General features: G+C 39.0%; 1 protein-coding gene across 2 annotated transcripts in view; it reads left to right on the forward strand.

Moving 5' to 3' along the window:
• Window positions 1-19444, forward strand: part of SCP2 (sterol carrier protein 2) — a 108359-nt gene extending 88915 nt beyond the window's left edge. Inside the window, exons 14-16 of one of the 2 annotated variants that reach the window (XM_014549759.1) lie at window positions 8564-8693; window positions 15779-15858; window positions 18723-19444. In XM_014549759.1, coding sequence (XP_014405245.1) covers window positions 8564-8693; window positions 15779-15858; window positions 18723-18818 — 306 coding nt within the window. In that variant the 3' untranslated portion in view covers window positions 18819-19444. The remainder of the gene's footprint in view (window positions 1-8563; window positions 8694-15778; window positions 15859-18722) is intronic. The other variant, XM_014549760.1, reaches the window with a different exon arrangement.
• The last annotated feature ends 1924 nt before the right edge of the window (window positions 19445-21368 follow it).

Raw genomic sequence — 21368 nt, forward strand, 5'->3', positions numbered from 1 at the left:
AAGAGGGCACAGGCCGGGCTGAGGGACCCCCTCTCCCCACCGAGTGCACAAATTTTTGTGCACCGGGCCTCTAGTTTATATCATATTGTCAAGTATTGAATGTATTTTTGATATCTGAGTATCTATTACAGTTTCCCTGTAATTCTGGTAAAAGTGCATTTCAGAGATATACAAATTTCCCAATTTGAGTTATATAAAGAACTGTAGTAAATTGCCATTAAGATCGTAACTCTTTCTCTAGCTGGTTTGGCTCAGTGGATAGAGCGTCAGCCTGCAGACTAAAGGGTCTCGGATTCGATTCCGGTCAAGGGCACATGCCTGGGTTGTGGGCTTGATCCCCAGTGGGGGATGTGCAGGAGGCAGCCAATCAATGATTCTCTCCCATCATTGATGTTTCTATCTCTCTTTCCCTCTCCCTTCCTTTATGAAATCAATAAAGATATATTTTAAAAAATTAAAAAAATAAAAATTGTCAGAAGTCAGAGCTATTAAAAAAAAAAAGATCGTAACTCTTTTCTCCATCATCTCTTTGTCAGGGAGATAATAATTATGGATAGAGTTTATATGTAAAGGGATTATAATTTATTTTGGTTTAATTTTATTCTGGGTTAAAAATATTTTACATAGAACCATTCAAAAGAATATTTAAAGTGAACCTTTAAAGCTATCTAATATCAAAACTCTCAAAAAGAAATCTTTTATGCTTGAATTTTTCAAAGTAGTTTTAAATTTGTTTTTTTCTTGTAAAAATGATGCTGATTTTTAAAACAAAATAAAAATGTTAATTTTAGTTTACTAAAATTTTAACAAGGTTGGCATTCTTTCAGACATCTCTTTATGTATATGAACATACAGTTTCATATAACTAGGATCATACAATACATGTTGAGTTTTTAAAACTATACTACATATGCAGATCTATTTTTATGTACAATAAATAATTAGTTCTTGATAGATAATAATCATACTAAGGTAATCTAACTATAACTCTATCTCCAAAAAGAGAGTTACTTTCTTCAGGCAAAATAAGATATTTACTTAATTGTTTCAAACCTAAAGGCACTTGGGATTTTATTATTGACTAGTGGCCCAGTGCACGAATTCGTGCACATTGAAAGGAAATTAATTAGAAGAAATATTTTAATACTAGAGACCCAGTGCAATCACCAGTGGGGTCCCTTGGCCTGGCCTGCAGGGATTGGACTGAAACTGGCTCTCCGACATCCCCCAAGGGGTCCTGGATTGAAAGAGAGTGCAGGCCATGCTGAGGGACCCCACTGGTGCATGATCGGGGCCGGGACGGACCGTGGGAGGGCTCCAGGCTGTGTCCGGCCCGTCTTGCCCAGTCCCGATCAGCCGGACCCCAGCAGCAAGCTAACCTACCAGTCAGAACGTCTTCCCCCTGGTGGTCAGTGCACGTCATAGTGAGTGGTCGAGTGGTTGGACACTTAGCATATTAGGCTTTTGTTATATAGGATCTCTATAACAGAAGTGTCAAGCAAATTCACGATCAACAATGACAGATTGAAACACACGTGTGCAATTGGCACCAGCGAGAGCTTTATATGTGTCACGTATGCGCAAGTCAACATTTATTTTTAAATTGCCAGTGCACGTCATGTGTACCGGTCAGTCAGATGGTCAGATGGACATACGGTCAGTTACTTAGCCTTTCATATACATAGATTTCAATTTTGAGACCAGTAAGACACAGTTACACCCAGAGTTGCACAATTCCAACTGCATATCTACTAAGCTGATCAAAGTGGCTGAAATAAAGAAAATGATTCAAAACATTTGAGCTATGTATTTCACTCGTGTTAAATCCACAGTGTGAATGACAAACATTTTGCTTATCTCATAACTCTCTTATTATAGGACAGAGGACTTCTTAGCATTTAAAGTGATTGCATTGTGTATGTATGTGTGAGGGGGAGAAACAGCTAATGTTTCATCAGCTGATGTTTGTCTTGACAAAGCACCCTACATTTCTAGGATTTCCATAATGCTCAGTAACCTTTCTGAGGATGAGAGGGCCAGTGCTGGCAGTTCTGGGCAGGCAGGCAATGGTCCACTTGTCCCACCACCGTCTTGTGGGAATACACCTGCGTGAGACTACCTTTTATTTTATAACCTGCTTTTTCCTCTTGACAGTATGTTTTATGCCATAAACATAAATCCTTACCATCAGTTTTTTAATTATTTTTATTTTATTTTTTCCAACACCATTTATCCCTTCTTCCACCTTCAACTATGCTCCTCCCTTTCACCCCCACAGTCACCACACTGTTGTCCATGTCCAGACTCAATATCTCCATCCTCTCCCCCACAGAACTCTCCCGCCAGAGCTGCTTGCCTGCTCTCTGTCTATGAGTCTGTCTCTGTTTTGTTTATTAGTCCAGTTTGTTCATTAAATTCCACATGTGAGTGAAATCATATGGTTCTTGTCTTTCTCTGACTTGCCATCAGTTTTAATGACCACATGGTACATGTTTGAATGTATGTACCATAATCTGTTTAACTAGTCTCCAGGATGAATGCCAGGTTGAATTTAAATTTTGTAAGTAAAAGATTGGTTTAATGAATTTCCTTTGGGGCTCATTTTTAAGTACTTAATGCATTGATTACCTTAGCATAAATAATTAAAGGGGGAAATTGCAGGTAGTTGGATATGTGTGTTTTGCATTTTGATACCTATTGCCAAATTATACACCAAAAAGGGTACTAATTTACAAGTTTAATAATAATTCATGAGAGTGACTTTTTCTTTCTTCAGATCTTCTCCAGTACTAAGTTGGCTGGTTTTTAAAAAAAAAAAAAAATCTTTGCTAATCTAGTAGGAAAAAAATCTCATTTTTAAAAATTTCTTTCAAATGTCCAATAAAATCTAATTGGGCTATAAGGGCTCAGCTTGAAAAATTTTTTTTCATGCCACCAACAGAGTAACCTGTAGTATAGTTGCTCCTGCCAAGTTGCTTTTTTTTTGTTTTGTTACTTTATTCTGTTTAAAAATATCAAATAGCCCTAACCGGTTTGGCTCAGTGGATAGAGCGTCGGCCTGCAGACTGAAAGGTCCCTGGTTCGATTCTGGTCAAGGGCATGTGCCTTGGTTGCGGGCACATCCCCAGTAGGAGGTGTGCAGGAGGCAGCTGATCGATGTTTCTAACTCTCTATCCCTCTCCCTTCCTCTCTGTAAAAAAATCAATAAAATATATTTTTTAAAAATATCAAATAAAAATAATTAGTTTAGAGAGTATCTGGTATGGCTAGATGTCAACCATTGCATACTTCATTATTGGGATTAACAAAGCAGGGCTGTTTTTATTTCACAGTCCTCTTTTAGCTTTGCAAATGTATGCTTCTTGCTCCCATTTTAATTCTTTTCTCTTCCTTCCATAACTTCACTTGCATGGACCTTGTCCCCTTGTTTCTTTTCTCCTTCCCACGATTGTCAGTTTCCTAAATGTTTGCAAGACCAGAAAGTGAAAGAAAGTCTTGGAATCTTTTGTCAATTCATGCATTTTCTTCCTTAGCAAAGGAAACCCGGCAAGATATTTTATTTCCACTTTTGTCTTTGTTAGCAATACCCCATTGCCCTTCTTTGAATTCTCTTAATTTTTTTGTTCTGATTATGTTTTCGACAGGACCTACTCCTTGACCTTTTACCTACTCAGAAAGAAGTACTTTTCTTTACAAGGAGGCACTTAGAACTTAGTATTAATGATCTCCGGTTTTGCAACAAATGTGTATTTGCTTTCCCCTTTTAACTCTCTCCCTCCCTCTTCAGTTGAAATGTTTTATTGACCAAAGGATGTAAGACGATCAGATGGTTCTGAAAATTAATCTACATCTGTGTTAAGGAGGTGGGAGGACTTTCTCTCCAAGTGTATAGGTAGAATTTCTAAATGTTGGCTGCTGTTATTTATCCTGCTCTAACTTGTTGGTGTCTGTCATCGCTCTCTCTATTCTGGAGACATTGTGCAAGCAGATGGCATGGTTGCACCTACACGTAGCCATTTAGGAGACGCTGGCCCCAAAGAAAGCTTGATGCTTGGATGGCCCAGCACACCAGCATTATTAAGCCACTCTTCTAAGTTGTCTCCACAGAACCATGAGGGATAAAATATTTCAAGGAACGTGGAGAAGACTTTGGACTTCCTTTTAATTCATTTATGGTGACAAACTGCTTTCATAGTCTAAAGTTTGGAGGTATTGATGTAGTCTACTTTGCAGTATGGTATAGTCAGATGGAAAGAGCATTGAATTTGGTGTTAAACCAACCTAGGATTGAGTTCTGGTTGTTCTAGCCTGACCCCGAGGGAACAGAGAGTTTAGTGGGAAGAGAAACATGGAAAAATTTTCCAGGAAAAAATTACTGCTTTAGCCAGAAACCTGGTGTATATGCAAAGGGCTGTCAAAGTATCCAGCAGAGACACGAAAGCCTTCCCAGAATAGTGAGCATGTGAGCTGAGACTTGAATTGGTGAGACTGGGGTAGGAATGGAGAACAGGAGGAGGTGAGTGACCCAGGAAAGGGCATGGGCAACGGTCTGGGGATACCTGTGTTCCTGGAATTTAAAATGATCCGTATTCTTAGAACATAAAGTCTGAGGGACATTAAAAAGTGTCTGAAAATAACAGATAAATATCCTTCAGATCATGAAGAATCTTGAATAATATGTAAAGTCACACTTCATCCTCTAGTCTGTGGGGAGCCATTTAAGAAACCCAAACCTGGAAGTGTTAGGTGGGTTATGTAAGGATTAGATGGATTATGTTAGATGAATTACTTGGCGGCTGGGTAGGGAATAGTCTGAAGGATTTTTAATCTTTATGAGCCTCAATTCTTCTTTTCTGCTCAATGAGCTAATATTAATACCTGTGCAGCTACTTACAGGGTTTTATGAAGATTAAAGAAAAAAGTATATAAAAGCATTTAAAAACTTTATAGCCCTCCAAAGATTATTATTGTTGTTAATGTTTTTTCCTAAAGTCAACTTAAAATAATTTGCGTGAGACCTTATAAGGGAGGCCAAAATAAGAGAATTTCTCTTTCACTTAAAAAAATCTGACAGTCGTTTGAGTTTCTTGACATAAGGGAAGTATTGGTAGTTGATTTTAGGACATCACATGTAAGAAATGCCTCCATGACTGTTGAGATAAGTAGGCCTAGACTAAATATTTTTAGAATAGCTTCTTTGGAGTCCTAAGAACTATGGTTGATTCTAGATAGGTTCAAGTGTGTTATCTATGTAGAAGAAAAAGATTGACACACCCACTAGGATAGCTAAAATAAAAAAAGACAGTTAAAAATGTTGAGGATGTGGAGAAATTGAAACCTTCATCCATTGCCAGTAGCTTGTAACATGATGCAGCCACTTTAGAAAAAGAGTGTGGTAGCTCCTAAAGAAGTTAGACATCTTCTTATGAGCCAGCAGTTTCACTTCTAAATATATACCTAAGAGAAATTAGAGCCTATGTCCATACAAAAACTTTTATACTACTTCTCCTTTTTAGCTAGTATTGTTGATAATAATAGCTGCACAGGAGAAAGAACAATCAGCTGATGAATCACTAAACAAAATGTGCTGCATCCATACAATGGAATATTACTGAGCCACAGGAAAGAAGGAATTACTATTGCATGTTACAACCTGGATAGACCTTAGAAACATTATGCATAGTGAAAGAAGCCAGTCACAAAAGACCATATATTGCATGATTCCATTTATGTGGAAAGTCCAGAATAAGCAAATCCACAGAGACAGAAGTAGATAGTGGTTGCCAGGGACTAGCAGGAGGGAAGAATCAGTGTGGAGGGGTGATGCTAATGGGTATGGGTTTCTTTTTGAGGTGATGAGAACATTCTAAAGTTAGAGAGTGGTGTTGGTTGTACAACTCTGAATATATTAAAATACCACTAAATTATACTTTAACCCCTAGAGTGCCAGGGAGCGCAATTATGCTCCTCCTGTCTTTGGCCAAAAGTGCCGGGAGTGCTATCAAAGCTTCGAAATGGCGTCCAGTTCTAAGTCTGCTTTTATTAGTGATGATGATATTGCTAAATATGTCAATGTAGTAAAGGTTTCCTTAAGTTTTTGAATATGTAACTTCATTTACTTGCGATTCATAATTTTTTTCCTAAACTGCTGTAAAATGCCTTGGCAATTTCAGCATAGTTCCTAGGATATTGGTTGGCACTCAAAGGGTTAAAAGGGTAAATTTTATGGTATGTAAATGATATCTCGATAAAGCTGTTATAAAACAAAACACAACAAGAAGGAATAACTTAGATCAGGCTCTGCATCTGCATACATAGAAATAGAGGTTAGCATCTGATGTTAGCTTATGTAAATTCCTCAGGGATAATGATTATTTGAGTACTTCAGGCATTTATCATAGTGCCTGAACATAGAAAACACTTAAATCTTTGTTAAAAGAATGAAACGATACCAAAAGGAAGAATCTTAGAAATAAATTATCATAGGGATATAAGGATAAAATAAAAAAGGTGAGAAATAAAAACTATTAGAAATGATAAGAAAACTAAAAAAGTAGCCAGTTCCAAAATAAATAAAGATTAATATATTTTCTATACATTTGTAGTAACCCAGTCATAAAATATAATGGGAAATATATTATTAATAAGAGCAATATGAAATATTTAAGAATCTACCTGGCAAGAAATGTACAAAAACCAATGTAAGGAAGAAAGAGGCAAAATATTGCCAAGGGGCATCAAAGAACATTTGAAGATATACCATATTCATGGATGGAAGAACTTAATATTGTAAAAATGCTACTTCTCCCCTAAACAGATCTGTATATTTTATGTAATCCCATCTAAATTTTACAGTGTTATCAGGGCGGGAGTGGGGGTGGGGTAGAATGAACTAAATGATTAAAATTTATATCTAAGAAGAGGAAAAAGTCCAAAACAAATGCAAGAATAGCCAAGAATATTTGGAAGAGAGTAATTGTGATGGGGATTTACTATACTAAAGAGTAAAGTATATTATAAAGTCATAATAGTGGCACAGAAATAGCAGACAGATCATAGAGGAAAATAACAAAAAGAAAATGCTAACATTCATTGAGCAACTACTCTGTGCTTTATAGGTATTTACAAAATTTAAATTTCATACAACTCTGAGTTATATAACACCACTGTAATTATCATCATTTCACATCTAAACTGAGACTCAGAGAGGTTCAGTAACTTGCTCAGGGGAATGTAAGTATGCGGTAGAGCAGGAATTTAAACCTATACTGAATCCAGATGCAGTGTTCTTAAGTAGCAAAGATTAATTCTAGCAACTTAATCTTATACAAATGAGGCCATGTAAAATGATTTAGGTCAACAAATGTTACAGCATTGTTATAAGAGCCAGAAGTTAGAACTAATCCAAATATCAAGCAATAGAGTATCGGTTAAATGTAATACACTTCTACAATTAAATACTATATGTGGTATTTAAAGTTATGTAGAAGAATATTTAATGATACAGTAATGAGGATAATGGTATTAAATAGCAAAGTGGATTATAAAACATATAATATGATCCCATATGCTAAAATATTTTCTCTGAGTGATGAAATTATGAATTATTTATATTTTCTTTTTTGCTTATTGATATTTTCTAATTTTTCCACAGTAAAATGTGTTTTCTCTCTAAAGAAAAATAATTGTAATAAAATGATTATTTTATTATCTTATGTTTAAGGTGTGTGAGGTTGTTATGCCTTCACCCTGCTAGTTGGCTTAGCTGTTCCTCTGTTTTCCTCTAGTCCCCTGTGTTTCCCTTTATCCCAGTATATTGTCATAGTCGTCATAGTGTATGATCACTTATCCTTCTGACTCCTACTTCTATATTCTTGGTGCCCAGAATAATGTCTGGTGCCAATCATTGTTTCAATCAGTAAATATTGCAGTATGGGAAGACGAAATAGCGTGGGAATGAAGGGGAGAGGGAGGGGGATTGGGACCAAACTACAGAGATATGTATCTGAGATTATTTTTTCAGCTTCATTCTTCATGATCCAAAAGTAAGTTGTAGATGGTACATTATTTGCATAATTTTTTATACCAATCCAGAAAATGGGTTGACCAAAAAAAAAAAAAAAGACTTTGATCTCAGAACCATGTATCTTTAATTGTGGGAAACAAACAAACAAACATGTATGTAAAAGAATTTAACTGAAAAAAAAAAAAGAGGGAGTGGGGATTCATACATTAATGGAGATGCCAGAGTGAATCTTTCAGAAGTTATTGAGACAAATGAAGGCTGTTTCAGTAGAGAATGCTGTCCTGCCACCCCCATCCTCCTTTTCCTTTCACCAGTTGTATCCAGAAAGCCATTTTTAATGAAAGGCTTGGCAGATGAGGGAGTTGTTGCCTGGTTGCTTTTCAGACTTTTCTGGGTAAAAGATCTTCAGGGAGCTTGGGGACTGCCCCTGCTGGCCCAGCTGCTCACGTCATGTATCTATTTAAACATTTAATTTGACTGGGGAAAAAGCCAGAGAAATGAGCTTAATATAACTCCTAGTGTTATTCTTCTTTCCAGGAAGGGGAACAGTTTGTGAAGAAAATCGGTGGAATTTTTGCCTTCAAGGTGAAGGATGGCCCTGGGGGTAAAGAAGCCACCTGGGTGGTGGATGTGAAGAATGGCAAGGGATCAGTGCTTCCCAACTCAGGTCAGTGCAGTCATGGTTTCATTTACGGGAACATGTCAGTTCACAAAGGAAAATGGAAGTCTGCTTTGGTGTTCCCAAAAAAGGGCGGCGTTAGGACCTTGTTAAACTAGTGAATCCGTGGGAATCGGAATAGGTCACAGATGCCTCCTTCCAAAGATTGGAAAACTCTATCACAGAGTCGCCAATCTTTGGCTTTGAAATTAGACAAACCTGGGTTCTGGTCCTGGCCTTGCCACAAACAGATTTTGACTTTGAATAAATTATTTGACTTCTGTGAGCCTCAGTTTTCTGATCTGTACCTGGGAATAATAAGTGGTACCTGTTTCACAGGTTTGATGGAAGGATTAAGGGAACATCTCTTTTTTTTTTTTAATATTTTTATTGATTTTTTACAGAGAGGAAGAGAGAGGGATAGAGAGTTAGAAACATTGATGAGAGAGAAACACCGACCAGCTGCCTCCTGCACACCTCCCACTGGGGATGTGCCCGCAACTGAGGTACATGCCCTTGACCGGAATCGAACCTGGGACCTTTCAGTCCGCAGGCCGACGCTCTATCCACCGAGCCAAACCGGTTTTGGCTAAGGGAACATCTCTTAAGTAATCTGTAAAGTACATGGTCCAGTGTATGGCTCCATGGCTTGAAAAACCTGTCTATACTCACTATCTCCACTCCCTCTCATCCCAGTCTGTCTTTCTTTCTTTTTTTTTTTTTTTTTTTTTTTTTTTAACTGTCAACCACTTATTTCATAGCTTTCCATTTCTTTCATCCCAGTCTTTCTTGAACCCACTCTAGTCACCTTTTGACTTCATCACTATCCCACAGTTATTCTTGTCAAGGTGACTGGTGACCACCATGTTGCTAGATTCCCAGCCCTCATGATATCCTCCTTCTTCCAGGCTCTCCTCTTACCTACTGTCTACTCCTTCTTGGCCTCTTCCTGTTTTCCCCTCATCTCCAAATTTCTAAACATTGGAGTGCTGCAAGGCTCAGTTCTATCTACTGGAAATCTCATTTAGTCTCATTCTTTTAAAACTACCTCTCCACTGGTGACTCCCAGATATCATCAGCATGGACTCAACCACTGAACTTCAAGGTGTATATCCAGTTGCTTAATTGACAAGTTTACTTTGGATATTTAATAAGTATCCCAAAACCAACATGTAGAAGAATGAACTCCTGATCTTTCTCCCACTCCCTTTTAATTATGTACTCCTCCACTGTCTTCCCCATCTCGACAAATTATTGCTCCATCTTACCAGTTCCTCAGTCCAAAAACCTTGAGGCCATCACTGGCTCCTCTTTTTCTCAGACTCCGCAGTCTACTCCATCAGCACGTTCTGTCCTCCTCTACCACTACCACCTTGGTCCAAGCTTCCATCACTTTTTTGCCTGGTCTCCCTGTTTCTAATCTTTCCCCTGCAGATTTCTTCTCCACACACCAGCTTCAATGATCCTTTAAAAACTTAAGTCAGATTGTGACCCTCCTCTGCTCAAAATGGTACAGTGGCACCACCTGACCTGGCCCCAGCTTTCTCTCTCTGACTACACTCACCCTCACTTTGCTCCAGTCACACCGGCCTCCTTGCTGTTGCTTGAACATGGGGTCCCACTCAGGGGCTTTCTACTTTGTCCCCTCTGCCTGGAATTGTCTTCTCTCAGATGCCCTCATGGCATGTTCCCTCATTTCCTTTGGATCTTTATCCAAATGTCACCTTCTCAGGAAGCCTTTCCCTAACCACACTTTTAAAATCACACCCCAGCCTTGACCGGTTTGGCTCAGTGGATAGAGTGTCAGCCTGCAGACTGAAGGGTCCCAGGTTTGATTCTAGTCAAGGGCATGTACCTTGGTTGCGGGCATATCCCCAGTAGGGAGTGTGCAGGAGGCAGCTGATCGATGTTTCTCTCTCATCGATGTTTCTAGTTCTCTATCCCTCTCCCTTCCTCTCTGTAAAAAATCAAAAGTATATTTAAAATAAATCACACCCCTATTACCATTCTTTATTTTTCTTTATGGTACTTGTCACCATCTGATATACCATATAATATTTTACTTACTATTATTGACTTGCTTACTGCTCATCCCCCCCCCCCTTTGAATTGCCTAGAATAGTACCTGACACAGGGTAGACCCTCAGTAAAATAAATAATTTAAAAATGGACAGCAGAATGAATGAATGGTGCTTAGTAAGCATTCAGTAAGTGGTAGCTGTATTGCATGTTAGGTTTCTCTTGTTGGAGAGAGCCATCATAAGAAGTATGATGGATGAGAACCAGCTTTTCGGAGGGTTTAAAATATCATGCTTTGAACTTTGAAAGTGATTTGACGTATAATCAAGCCATTGGGAATCTGAAAAAAGCTTTTTTAAAATAGAGAAGTGAAAGTCAGAGCTGTGTTTTAGAGGATCGAGCTAGTGCAGTAGACTAGATGAATTGGGAAGAGAGAAATCAGAGGAGAGAGAGCAACTAGGAGGATGCATGTTGCCACTGTCTGTGAGCAGAAAGGGTCGCCTGAGTGTGGGCAGTGAGAAAAGGGGATGCTGTTACAGGGCCACTGCCAAGGATATTGGGTGAAGTTGGGACCTAGAAGCTGTGTAGGAGAAGGAGGTCTATCAAAGATGGTAGAGTTCATTACTGATACATTCTTGAGGGTGCTCCTGGAAGACAGGCTGACCTCAGGAGCACAGGTGGAAGGAAGGTTAGCCTTAGCAAGGAGGGATGGGTCCTCCTTTCTCTGAGAGGGTAGATAAGTATTCAGGGGCATTTTGAAATAGATAGGAGGTGGGCAGAACTTCTGGAATAGAGTTTAGAGCTTGGTGACAGGAGAAAATGTTAAGAGCAATGCTACATGCACTGTTAAATAAGGAGTCAACTAAAGATTAATTGAAGGAAAAGCTGAGCAGTAGGAAGGCCATCCATCTGGTGTGGAAAGGGTGGCATTGTTGTGAAAAGTTCCTGGATTATATGTGTAGTCTTTTTTCTCAAAATGAGTGGATAGAAAATGGCTATATGTTTAACTTCTGTGAGCTGCTTCATCTAGATTCTACCTTTTAGAAATAAAAAGAACTTTTGGGAAATAGTGCCTTTTTTTTTTTTTTTTAATGACTGAAGAGTTATAGATACTATAGGATTATATTCTGATATGCCCAGGCAGATGTTAAGGTGATTTCATTTTTTTCTGTTTTGTTATTGGTGTTTGTCAGGAGCGATAATATGTTTATGGAAAGCTATTGCATAACTTCAGGAAAACCTTGTTCCTTGCATAAGTACTCTGGCAATGAGCTCTCCCTTCATTAGGTGCCCCATCCCAGACCCGAAGGGATTTTACCCTGGAGCAAGGTAATTTCTGCTGAAACTGACACATGTTGGCAGCCAGGAGTGGTGCTGAAACATGGACTTACTCAGTAAAAGCCACCACTGGAAATTGCCAGCTCCTTTTACATCAGCCAACAAGTGCCCGTTTGTTAGAGATCAGCTACATTAGAGCATTAATAACCTGTCCTAGTTTGAACTGGCATCTTAGAGAATTGCTAGTACGTTTGGCATGCACATAGTGTTGAGGGATTAACTTACTGTTAACAAAGAATTACTTAAATGTATTTCATTTGCTTATTTTCTAAGAGTTTGGTAATGATTATACTTTAGACTTTGTGCATTTTCCATAATTTTTTTTTCCTGCCTATGTGCCCATGAATTCTGCTCCTCTTCTTTGAAGCAACTCACATAGCATATCTTCAGGAAACCAACTTTGATTAATCTGACATGACACATTATTCTTTCATTCCTTTATTCTGCCCTGTGAGCACTTACTTGAGTTGTCAGTTCTGCCCTTTTGTGGGGAACATGATATAGAAAGCCTCAGCATTTCCCTTCCCCACGGGATAGTAGACAGAGCTTAGCCTTAGAGACACCCACGCCTGGGTTCAAACCTTGGCTCTGTCACTTATTAGGTGTCTATCTTCCCTGAGTCCAATCGCCTCATCTAGAAAATGGTGAGAATAATTTCTACTTATGGAACTGTTGTGAGGATTAAATGAGATAGGGTACATAAAGCACGATAGCTTAGTTTGTGCTCAGTAAATCATTGCTTCCTTCCCAACCCAGATATTAAACATTAATTTTGATTGAACACATTAGACTTCTCTAAGACTCTGTGGGGAACTAGAACACATGGGATCCATCAGATGCTGATGATTTGGTGAAGTTCCCAATTAAAACTGAGCTGTTGAATGGATTTGTATCCTTATAACAAGAGGGAGCATAAAGCCTAAGAGATTGGGAATATGGGCTTCAGCTGCAGGAATCTGCTTTCACACCTGGCCCAGCTGCTTATAACTTGAGCAAGTTATTTGACCTCTCTGACCCTCATAGAGTTGTAATGATCAACTGAGTTATGTACGTGAAATGCTTGGCATAGCAAGAGCTCAATAAATGCTGATATTGCATCAGCAGCAATAGCAGCAGCAGCAGACTTCACTGCTTAAAGCCACCTTTCACTGACTAAGAGTCCTTTCTTAGAACATTAGGATCAAGTCCAACTATAAAAGTCCAACTATCTCAATTTGCTAGCTTTTTTTCTCCCTTCTCTTTGATGTTATATAGCTACAAGAGAATTGGATTTTCAAGATTGGCAATTCTTTCATTTTCAAGGCTTCATACCTTTTTCCAGTAATAAGGGAAACTTTTGTAGAGGCAGAGATGGAATGGCTATTGAATCTCATTCTTGTTAGGGCCATCTCTGAGTTGTAAGATATATAATAAAAACTTTTTATTTCAATCTTGTTTTAGTTATTTAATAATACAGGCATGGTATAACTTAACAGTTTATCCCTGTCTTCATCTGTTCGGGCTGCTATAACAAACATACCCACAGACTGGGTGGCTTATAAACAACAGAAATTTATTTCTCACAGTTCTGGAGGTTGGAAGTATAAGATCAAGGTGCCTAGTCATGTTTGGTGAGGGCCATCTTCCTGGTTCATAGCCAGTGCCCTCTGGCTGTGGGCTCACATGGTGAAAGGGGCTTGGGGTCTCTTTTATAAGGTACTAATCCCATCCATTAGGGCTCTACCCTCATAGCCCCAAAGTCCCTGCCTGCTAATAGCAGTGGGCATTAGGATTCCTACCATATGAGTTTCGGAGGCGGGGACCGGGGAGGCACAAACACAGTGGTTCTCAACCTTCTGGCCCTTTAAATACATTTCTTCATGTTGTGACCCAATCATAAAATTATTTTCGTTGCTACTGTTATGAATCGTAATGTAAATATCTGATATGCAGGATGGTCTTAGACGACCCCTGTGAAAGGGTCGTTCGACTGCCAAAGGGGTCACGACCCACAGGTTGAAAACCGCTGGTTTAGAACATAGCAACCCCTATCTCTGTTATTGAGGCATAGATGATCTGATTCGTTTTGGGCCATAATTTGATGGTAATTTGAATTCTAAATTATTTATACAACAAGAAATTTATTGATTGCCTTTTATGTATTAAGTACTCTTCAAGGGCCTAGAATTGTAGCAGTGAACAAACTGACAAGGGCTCTGCCCCCACGAAGTTTCATTCTAGTGGACAAGTATAGGCAGAAAACATATATAAAAATACATAAGGTAGTTTTAGATAAGTGCAATGAAGAAAAATAAAACAGAATTGTGAGACAGAAAGTGACTTGGTTTCTAGGAGAGGCCAACTTTAACTTGAGGAGGAGTACTATTGTTATATTGATTGCCTGAAATACTGCCGATAAGTTTGATTTCTTGGGGAATTTCTCCTTTTGTACCTGAAACCTCTCATTTGTCTACAGTCGACCTGGCTGACTTAACAAATGAGATGTTAGAGTCTTTGTTGTACAGCTTTTTTTTTCTTGAAACCTTGATGATACTAAAATTAATAGTTTTAAAACTTTGTATAAGTAATATTTACTCAGTGTAAAAAAAATCAAAAAAGATAGAGAAAATGAAAAAAATTACTCTCCTGTAATTCCATTATCTACTTTGGGGGTTGAAAAGCTGTGGCCTATGGGCCAAGTCCAATCTGAAGTGTACAAGTTGATAGATGTTAACAAATGAATGTATAACATATGAGTGAATGTATGTCCCAGATCAAGATGCAGAATGTTGCCAGCATCCAGAAACCTCCCTCACAGCTCCTTCCAACACAACTTGCTCCTAAAAGGAGCCACGATTCCTAATTCTGTCACTGTAGATGGATTTCATTTATTTTGGAAATTCCTAAGGCCCCAAAATGGAAGCATTGCAAAGATACATCAACCATGGAATGAATAAGTAAATTCTGGTGCATTCACATAGTAAAAATGAACTATTGCTATATGCACAAATAATTTAGAATTCAAAATATTATCAAATTATGGCCCCATATTAATGAATCTTACAATGCTGAGCAAAAGAAGCAAGACCTAAAAGAATAAATATTGTGTGGTTCCATTTTTTACAAATAAAAACTCTTACATGTTTACTAGTTTATAGGAAACTAGGAAAAATCTAAGAGATGAAACCATCAACGATATATTATCAGAAATCCATTTTCTGCGTTTAGTATTCTTGAGAATGTCAGTACACTAGCCATTAAAAGTCCTCAAAAAAACTCACAAAAAACTTAGCATATCTGGATGTTTTTAGAATACCTGTTGAACAAATGATTGTTTACACCAGTGGTCGGCAAACTGCGGCTCGTGAGCCACATGCGGCTCTTTGGCCCCTTGAGTGTGGCTCTTCCTAAACCTTAGGAGTACCCTAATTAAGTTAATAACAATGTACCTACCTATATAGTTTAAGTTTAAAAAATTTGGCTCTCAAAAGAAATTTCAATCGTTGTACTGTTGATATTTGGCTCTGTTGACTAATGGGTTTGCCGACCACTGGTTTACACTATGCCATCATCTACGTAGTCAGTTCTCTCTTGTTAAATGTTGTGGTTGCTTGTGACTAATGCCACGAAGTGCCCGTTTCCCCACACTGCTCTGGTCTGGATGTGATTCTGTTGCAGTCAGTGGCCTTTGACTAAAATGTGTACATAAAATTGAACCCTCCCTTTTTCTCTTTCCTTCTCCTAAATATCCGCTTTAGATAAGAAGGCTGACTGCACCATCACAATGGCTGACTCGGACTTGATGGCTTTAATGACGGGTAAAATGAATCCTCAGTCGGTAAGTCGAATGGCACTTACATCCTTCCAGTGGGTGGGTCTTTTAGCCCATTCCACTCTATCTCCTGTTGCAATATCATGAAGTGCAAAGTGGTCACACCCACAAAACTCAGTGTTCACTTAACAAACGACACACGTGTGGAGCAGACTACGTGCCAGACATTGTCCTGTGTGCTGGAAATGCCCAGACGAATATGAAATATTTCCCATGCTCAGGGCATCCACAGTTTGGTATAAGACAGATCTGCAAAAGAGTAAGTGCAGCCAAATATCGGAGGTGCCATGCCAGGTTTGTGGCCAGGGAGGGTGGGGGAAGGAGCAGCCTTGATTGACTTCCTGGGCTCTCAGAGAAAGGCCCACAGGAAGTGACAAGTGAGCTGAGTCCTCGGGGTTCAGAAGTGAGTGGTGCACACATGGAGAATAGGAGCAATCCAGGTGGAAGGAGGGCGAGGCGTGAACACAGGAGTGACCTTTTACATTTTGTATCTTTGCCTAATCGGTCCTCCCCGTGTCTCTCAAATTAAGCTCAGATATTATCTCCAAAGACCTCCTTCCAAGTTGTGGGGAGCTGTAGCGAGTTCCTCTTCTGTTCCACTTCCTGGGCTGCGAGCTTAGCACTTGCCACATTGTATGAGGTTTTTGTTCTTTTTTAGAATATATTTTTATTGATTTCAGAGAGGAAGGGAGAGGGAGTGAGAGATAGAAACATCAATGATGAGAGAGAATCTTTGATCAGTTGCCTCCTGCATGCCCCCTACTAGGGATCAAGCCCAAAACCTGGGCATGCTCCCTTGACCAGAATTTGAACCCAGGACCCTTCAGTCTGCAGGCTGACGCTCTGTCCACCGAGCCAAACCAGCTAGGGTTATATGAATCTTAATGTGCCTCTCTTCCCCATTAGATTGTGCTTATCTTAAAGGAACAAACCTCATCTTATCTTCTTGTCTCCAGAATTTATCATTTTATATTCTTTAGTTGCTAGTGGTGAATAGAGCACTGTACACAGAGCTTTCCATTAGCCATAGATAATAAAAAGGAAACTCAGATGCTTCTTTCCATTGTAACCTTTTTTGTTGTTGCCTCAGCCTGATTTGTTTTAGGTCTTCTTCCTGTGGTCCCCTAGTAATTATAGAGATTGGATAAAACAACCAAATCTGACTCCCACTGTATTCCTTTTTAAAATGCTTTTATCTAAGCAACTAAGCATATTTCAGTTAATGCGTTGACAAACGAGAGATGTACATTTGTGACGTTTCAACTGAATAGACACCATTGGCACTGACATTTCCACCCACTGAGCCTACTCCAAAAATCTGGACAGGACAGAGGCCACCAGTACAGGAGCTGGCTGTCACCCTCCTTCCCACCCACTGCTCCTCCTCCCACTGTGCACTCACTCCATGCCCTTCCTTGGCAGGGTGGTCAGACTTCACACACCAGCCACCCTGAGCTCACTCACTTTCTCTGTTTACCATCCATTTTGGAGAGTGAAGTGTCAGCTTGTTTTTCTTGAGCACCTGTTCGCACCCAAAGGAATTAAAGATAAAAAACCGACAGACCTTCCTACTAATGTGCTAATGGCCTTCCCTCATGCTCCGTAGAGGATTTGACTGGAAACCATTAGCTGCAGTGGAAATTACAGTTTCAGTGTTTGGCTACAGTTGAAACAGAGCAGTGTGCTCTCCAGCAGCAAGCACGTATGAAGAACACCTAGGGCCAGATTAAAATGATTCTTACGTTTGGATTCTCTGAAGGGCGAAGATTCATGTGTTCTCTATAATAATTAGCAAATAGTCATTTTCTCTTTTAATTTCAAAAAGGGAAGGATGGTGAGTTTCTCTTCCAGGTACCACTGGTTCATATTTTTAAAGGACATATGTTAAATATATTGTGTTCTGAGACACCTGACCTTTAAGTCATCAGACAGAAGGCTGAGTGCCATATAGGAAGGAAATACTTAGTTTGTCCAGACAGAGGAGGGGGAAAAAGGAATTAGTCACCGTTACTAGAAGGTGTAGAAAAAGCAGGGCTCTCTGCATTCCCCTGGATGAGGCAGAAGAGCGCCTAACTTCTTAATGTACTTGTTAAAAAGCTAAGACTGGAACTTTTTGCATCTAGCCCTTACTTTAAGAATCCAGTGAAAAGACTGAGATCATAGCAGGGAAATCAGGCTGTGTTCCCGATTTTGCAATTTCTCCCAAGTTTTCCCGGGATTTTGTTACATGATAAATTTAGCAAGCATCATGTGATCTAATCCCAGGCCGTTGTTAAATGGAACAAATTGTGGCTCTGCATTACGGGTTGGTTTGATTCTTCTTATTGAGCCAAAGTTTAACACAAGCTCCTCAGTCTCAGCAGGCTGCCGGCCTCCCTCCGTAGGGATAAGTCCTTTATCATGAAGACCGAAGAGGGGGGAAAAATTAGTGACATTTCATCCATATCGTATTCCAAGAGTTTCTGAGTGTGTTAAGCATGTGCTTTTTCCTCTCAGCAGACTCCTGAAATTTTCAGTTCATATTCCTTACCCACATGTAATTCTTTAGACAAAGCCAATCTAGTGTGAACCCACCTAGCCTGGTGTTTGGAAAAGGCACTGCGAAGGCAGGTAAAAACAGACTCAGTTTCTAAGAGAAGGTATCTGGGAAAGCTGTGCCTTTTGACTGCTCTAAGCAAAGCATGGCTTTTATAGTTCCTTCCTGTTGAAGAATCTGGTTCTAAATCTATTCCGGACGCTGAGTTTCATGTTTTGAAGAAAGTATAAGAGACCTGATAAATAAGTGATCTCAGGGTTGGCTAGTCTAGAAATATCAGCAATTTCAAAGCAAATAACACTAAGTAATAAAGTTTCTTTCTTCTTACTTACAGGCCTTCTTTCAAGGCAAATTGAAAATCGCTGGCAACATGGGTCTGGCCATGAAGTTACAGAATCTTCAGCTCCAGCCGGGCAAAGCTAAGCTGTGAAGAACTTCCTGTGCCTACCTTTGAAAATCAAGATGAGACTTACAGATATATATCCATGTGTTTCACTGTCAGAACTTAGACTGAAACCAAGCATTGGCAAATAGCATGAGATTTGTTTTTAAGTGGGTGTGACCAATCCTGTTTTTCCTAAGCTCTGGGTAAATAGAGCCTGATGGTGTACTACTGCTTTGCTGAATTGCATACAACTGTGCATTACAAAGTTAATATGGTAATTATGGTTTTGGGTAAAATTGAGTTCCAGAATAAAATTAGGAACAGCAAAATCCAAAAACTATGTAAACAAAAGCTCTCATTTTGCTTATGAAGTGTATTTGAGGATTATTCTGCTGAAGATTCAATTTAAGTTTTCCTTGGGAGAACTAGGGAAGAAACCAAATACCAGAAGCTGGGCAGAAATTAGTGTTGTGCACTTAATGACCTTAATCTGTTTTCCATTAATAGTTTTTACAATTCTGTGCTGGGATTAAAACAATTAAAATTTTGGCATTTTGTGCCATCAGAATGGTATTTTCTTCCCAGATCTAAATAAAAGAATATCAGAGCTTGGGGGGAAATTTTATAGCTGAACACAGGCCTATTTTTAAAATAAAAATATTTTTAAATTAGTTGCCTTCCTGAAAAATCAGTGTTAAATTATTTTAATAAAATTTGCTTTGATATGCACAGTTTAAAAATTATCTCATTAATTTAAGTTTATAAAGTTCAATCCTATTATAATTTGTCTTTTCATATGTTTAGTTGAATAATTACCCACATTTATCTTTCTTCCTAGTTTTTCTAATGCTAATGTTATTTCTTATAACTCAGTAAGATATGGGGTAAAATAATGGAAGAATGTTTAATAGAAAATTAAAATTGCTCTTCCTGATCTCCTTTGTTTTTATTGCGTTTGTCCTTTTTGTTCAGGGTTGTCTAAATGAAGGAGGTGAAGAGAAAGAGAAACACTGAGGGATTTCCAATCTGTGTCATCTAGACGCTGCCTCCTGGTTACTTTGACACAATCAGCAGGTCTTCATTAGGGAGCCATGGGTTGTCGGAATGCTGGACCAGGAGCCAGGACTCTTGCTTTTCTCAGGCACATAAGTAACTGCCTGAATGGCCTGTTTGCTCAGTTGTTGAAAGAGGGGATTTAAGTAGGTGGTCTGTAAGGTTTCTGATGCTCTGATCATCCTGGGAGTCTATTCAGAGCCCAGAAGCACTTTTTGAGAGTTATTCAGGCTCCACCTTTCTGTTGTTAACACGTTACTTTGCTCGAAGATGGTCAGAGGCAAAAAGCCAATTTAAGTTTTAGATGCTTGTTGGAACCTGTGCTGATCAGGACTGTGGATCAGATCCCCTTAGAACTTTGAGCTTTTCTGTGATCAAGTAGAATAGCATTTGGTGACGGGGAAAGATGGCAAATTAAGCCAATATAAGCTTATTTCAAGTCCCATAAAGTGCATTTAGAACACAGACCTATTTCCTAATCATAGTAGCTTCTGACTCTGAGATGAAAGACTTCAAGAAAAAAGTTTCCACAAAAATGTCTGATTTATCTGTAGTTTGGATTTATTACATTATTCTGCATTCACTTATCCCCAAATAATAAGTGACACCTGAAATAGGCTCTAGGATGAGCCTGAAAAAACAAAACCAAAAACTGGTTCTTATAATAGAAATGTATTTACATAAAAGTGCAATTTATATGTATAATAGAAAATTATTTAGTAATTAAAACTGCTGCTGTTATTGGTTTTGCTACTTGAGCAGGTTGAGCCTCAGTTGCCTGACTTATAAAGATATTAATATTGATGTCCTATGATTATTGGGGACCTAGAGAGATGACATGTGAAGTACCTAAATTAGTGTTAGGTGCATCATAGTCATTCTTAGTTCCCTCACTGTAAATGTGAATTCCCTTCCTGTCCCCGCCACTACCTCTACCTCTTGCCTCTGATATGTGATATGATGTCTGTAGTGTTTTCGAATGTCCCACTTTCTGAGTCTTTGTTTTACTCATTCATTTATTGAACAAATAGTTATCAAATGCTTACCTTATATAGGGTGCTATGTGGAGGATACAGTGCTAGGCAGTGGAGATAGTGGTGAGTTCCTCCCCTCACAGTACTTACAGTCTTAGTTGGAGAGACAGTCAGTCAAAGAGATGAATAATAATTACAGACTGTGGTGAGCCATGCAGGAAATTGTCAGGGTGCTGGGATGGAGAATCACAGTGAGGGGTCTCCTTTGATAAAGTGGTAAGGGAGACATTTCTGAAGAGGTAATATTTAAGCTGAGATCTAAAGGTTGCGGAGTGAACCATACAAAGAACATTGCATGAAAGGGCAGAAAGAGAAGTCGAATTGGCAGGACATATATTGTTCCAAAATTTGGCGTGTTCCAGAAATTGCAAGGAGGCCCATGTGAGTGGAATATAGTGAATGGGAAGGACAGGCCCAAGATGAGGTTGGAAGGTACGTAGGAGCTGGTTATACTGGGATCTGTTCATATGGTAAGGAGTTTGCATGTCATTCTTAGTGCAGTTGGGAG

Source organism: Myotis brandtii, unplaced genomic scaffold (assembly GCF_000412655.1).
Source record: "Myotis brandtii unplaced genomic scaffold, ASM41265v1 scaffold57, whole genome shotgun sequence".
Taxonomy (NCBI): Eukaryota; Metazoa; Chordata; class Mammalia; order Chiroptera; family Vespertilionidae; genus Myotis; species Myotis brandtii.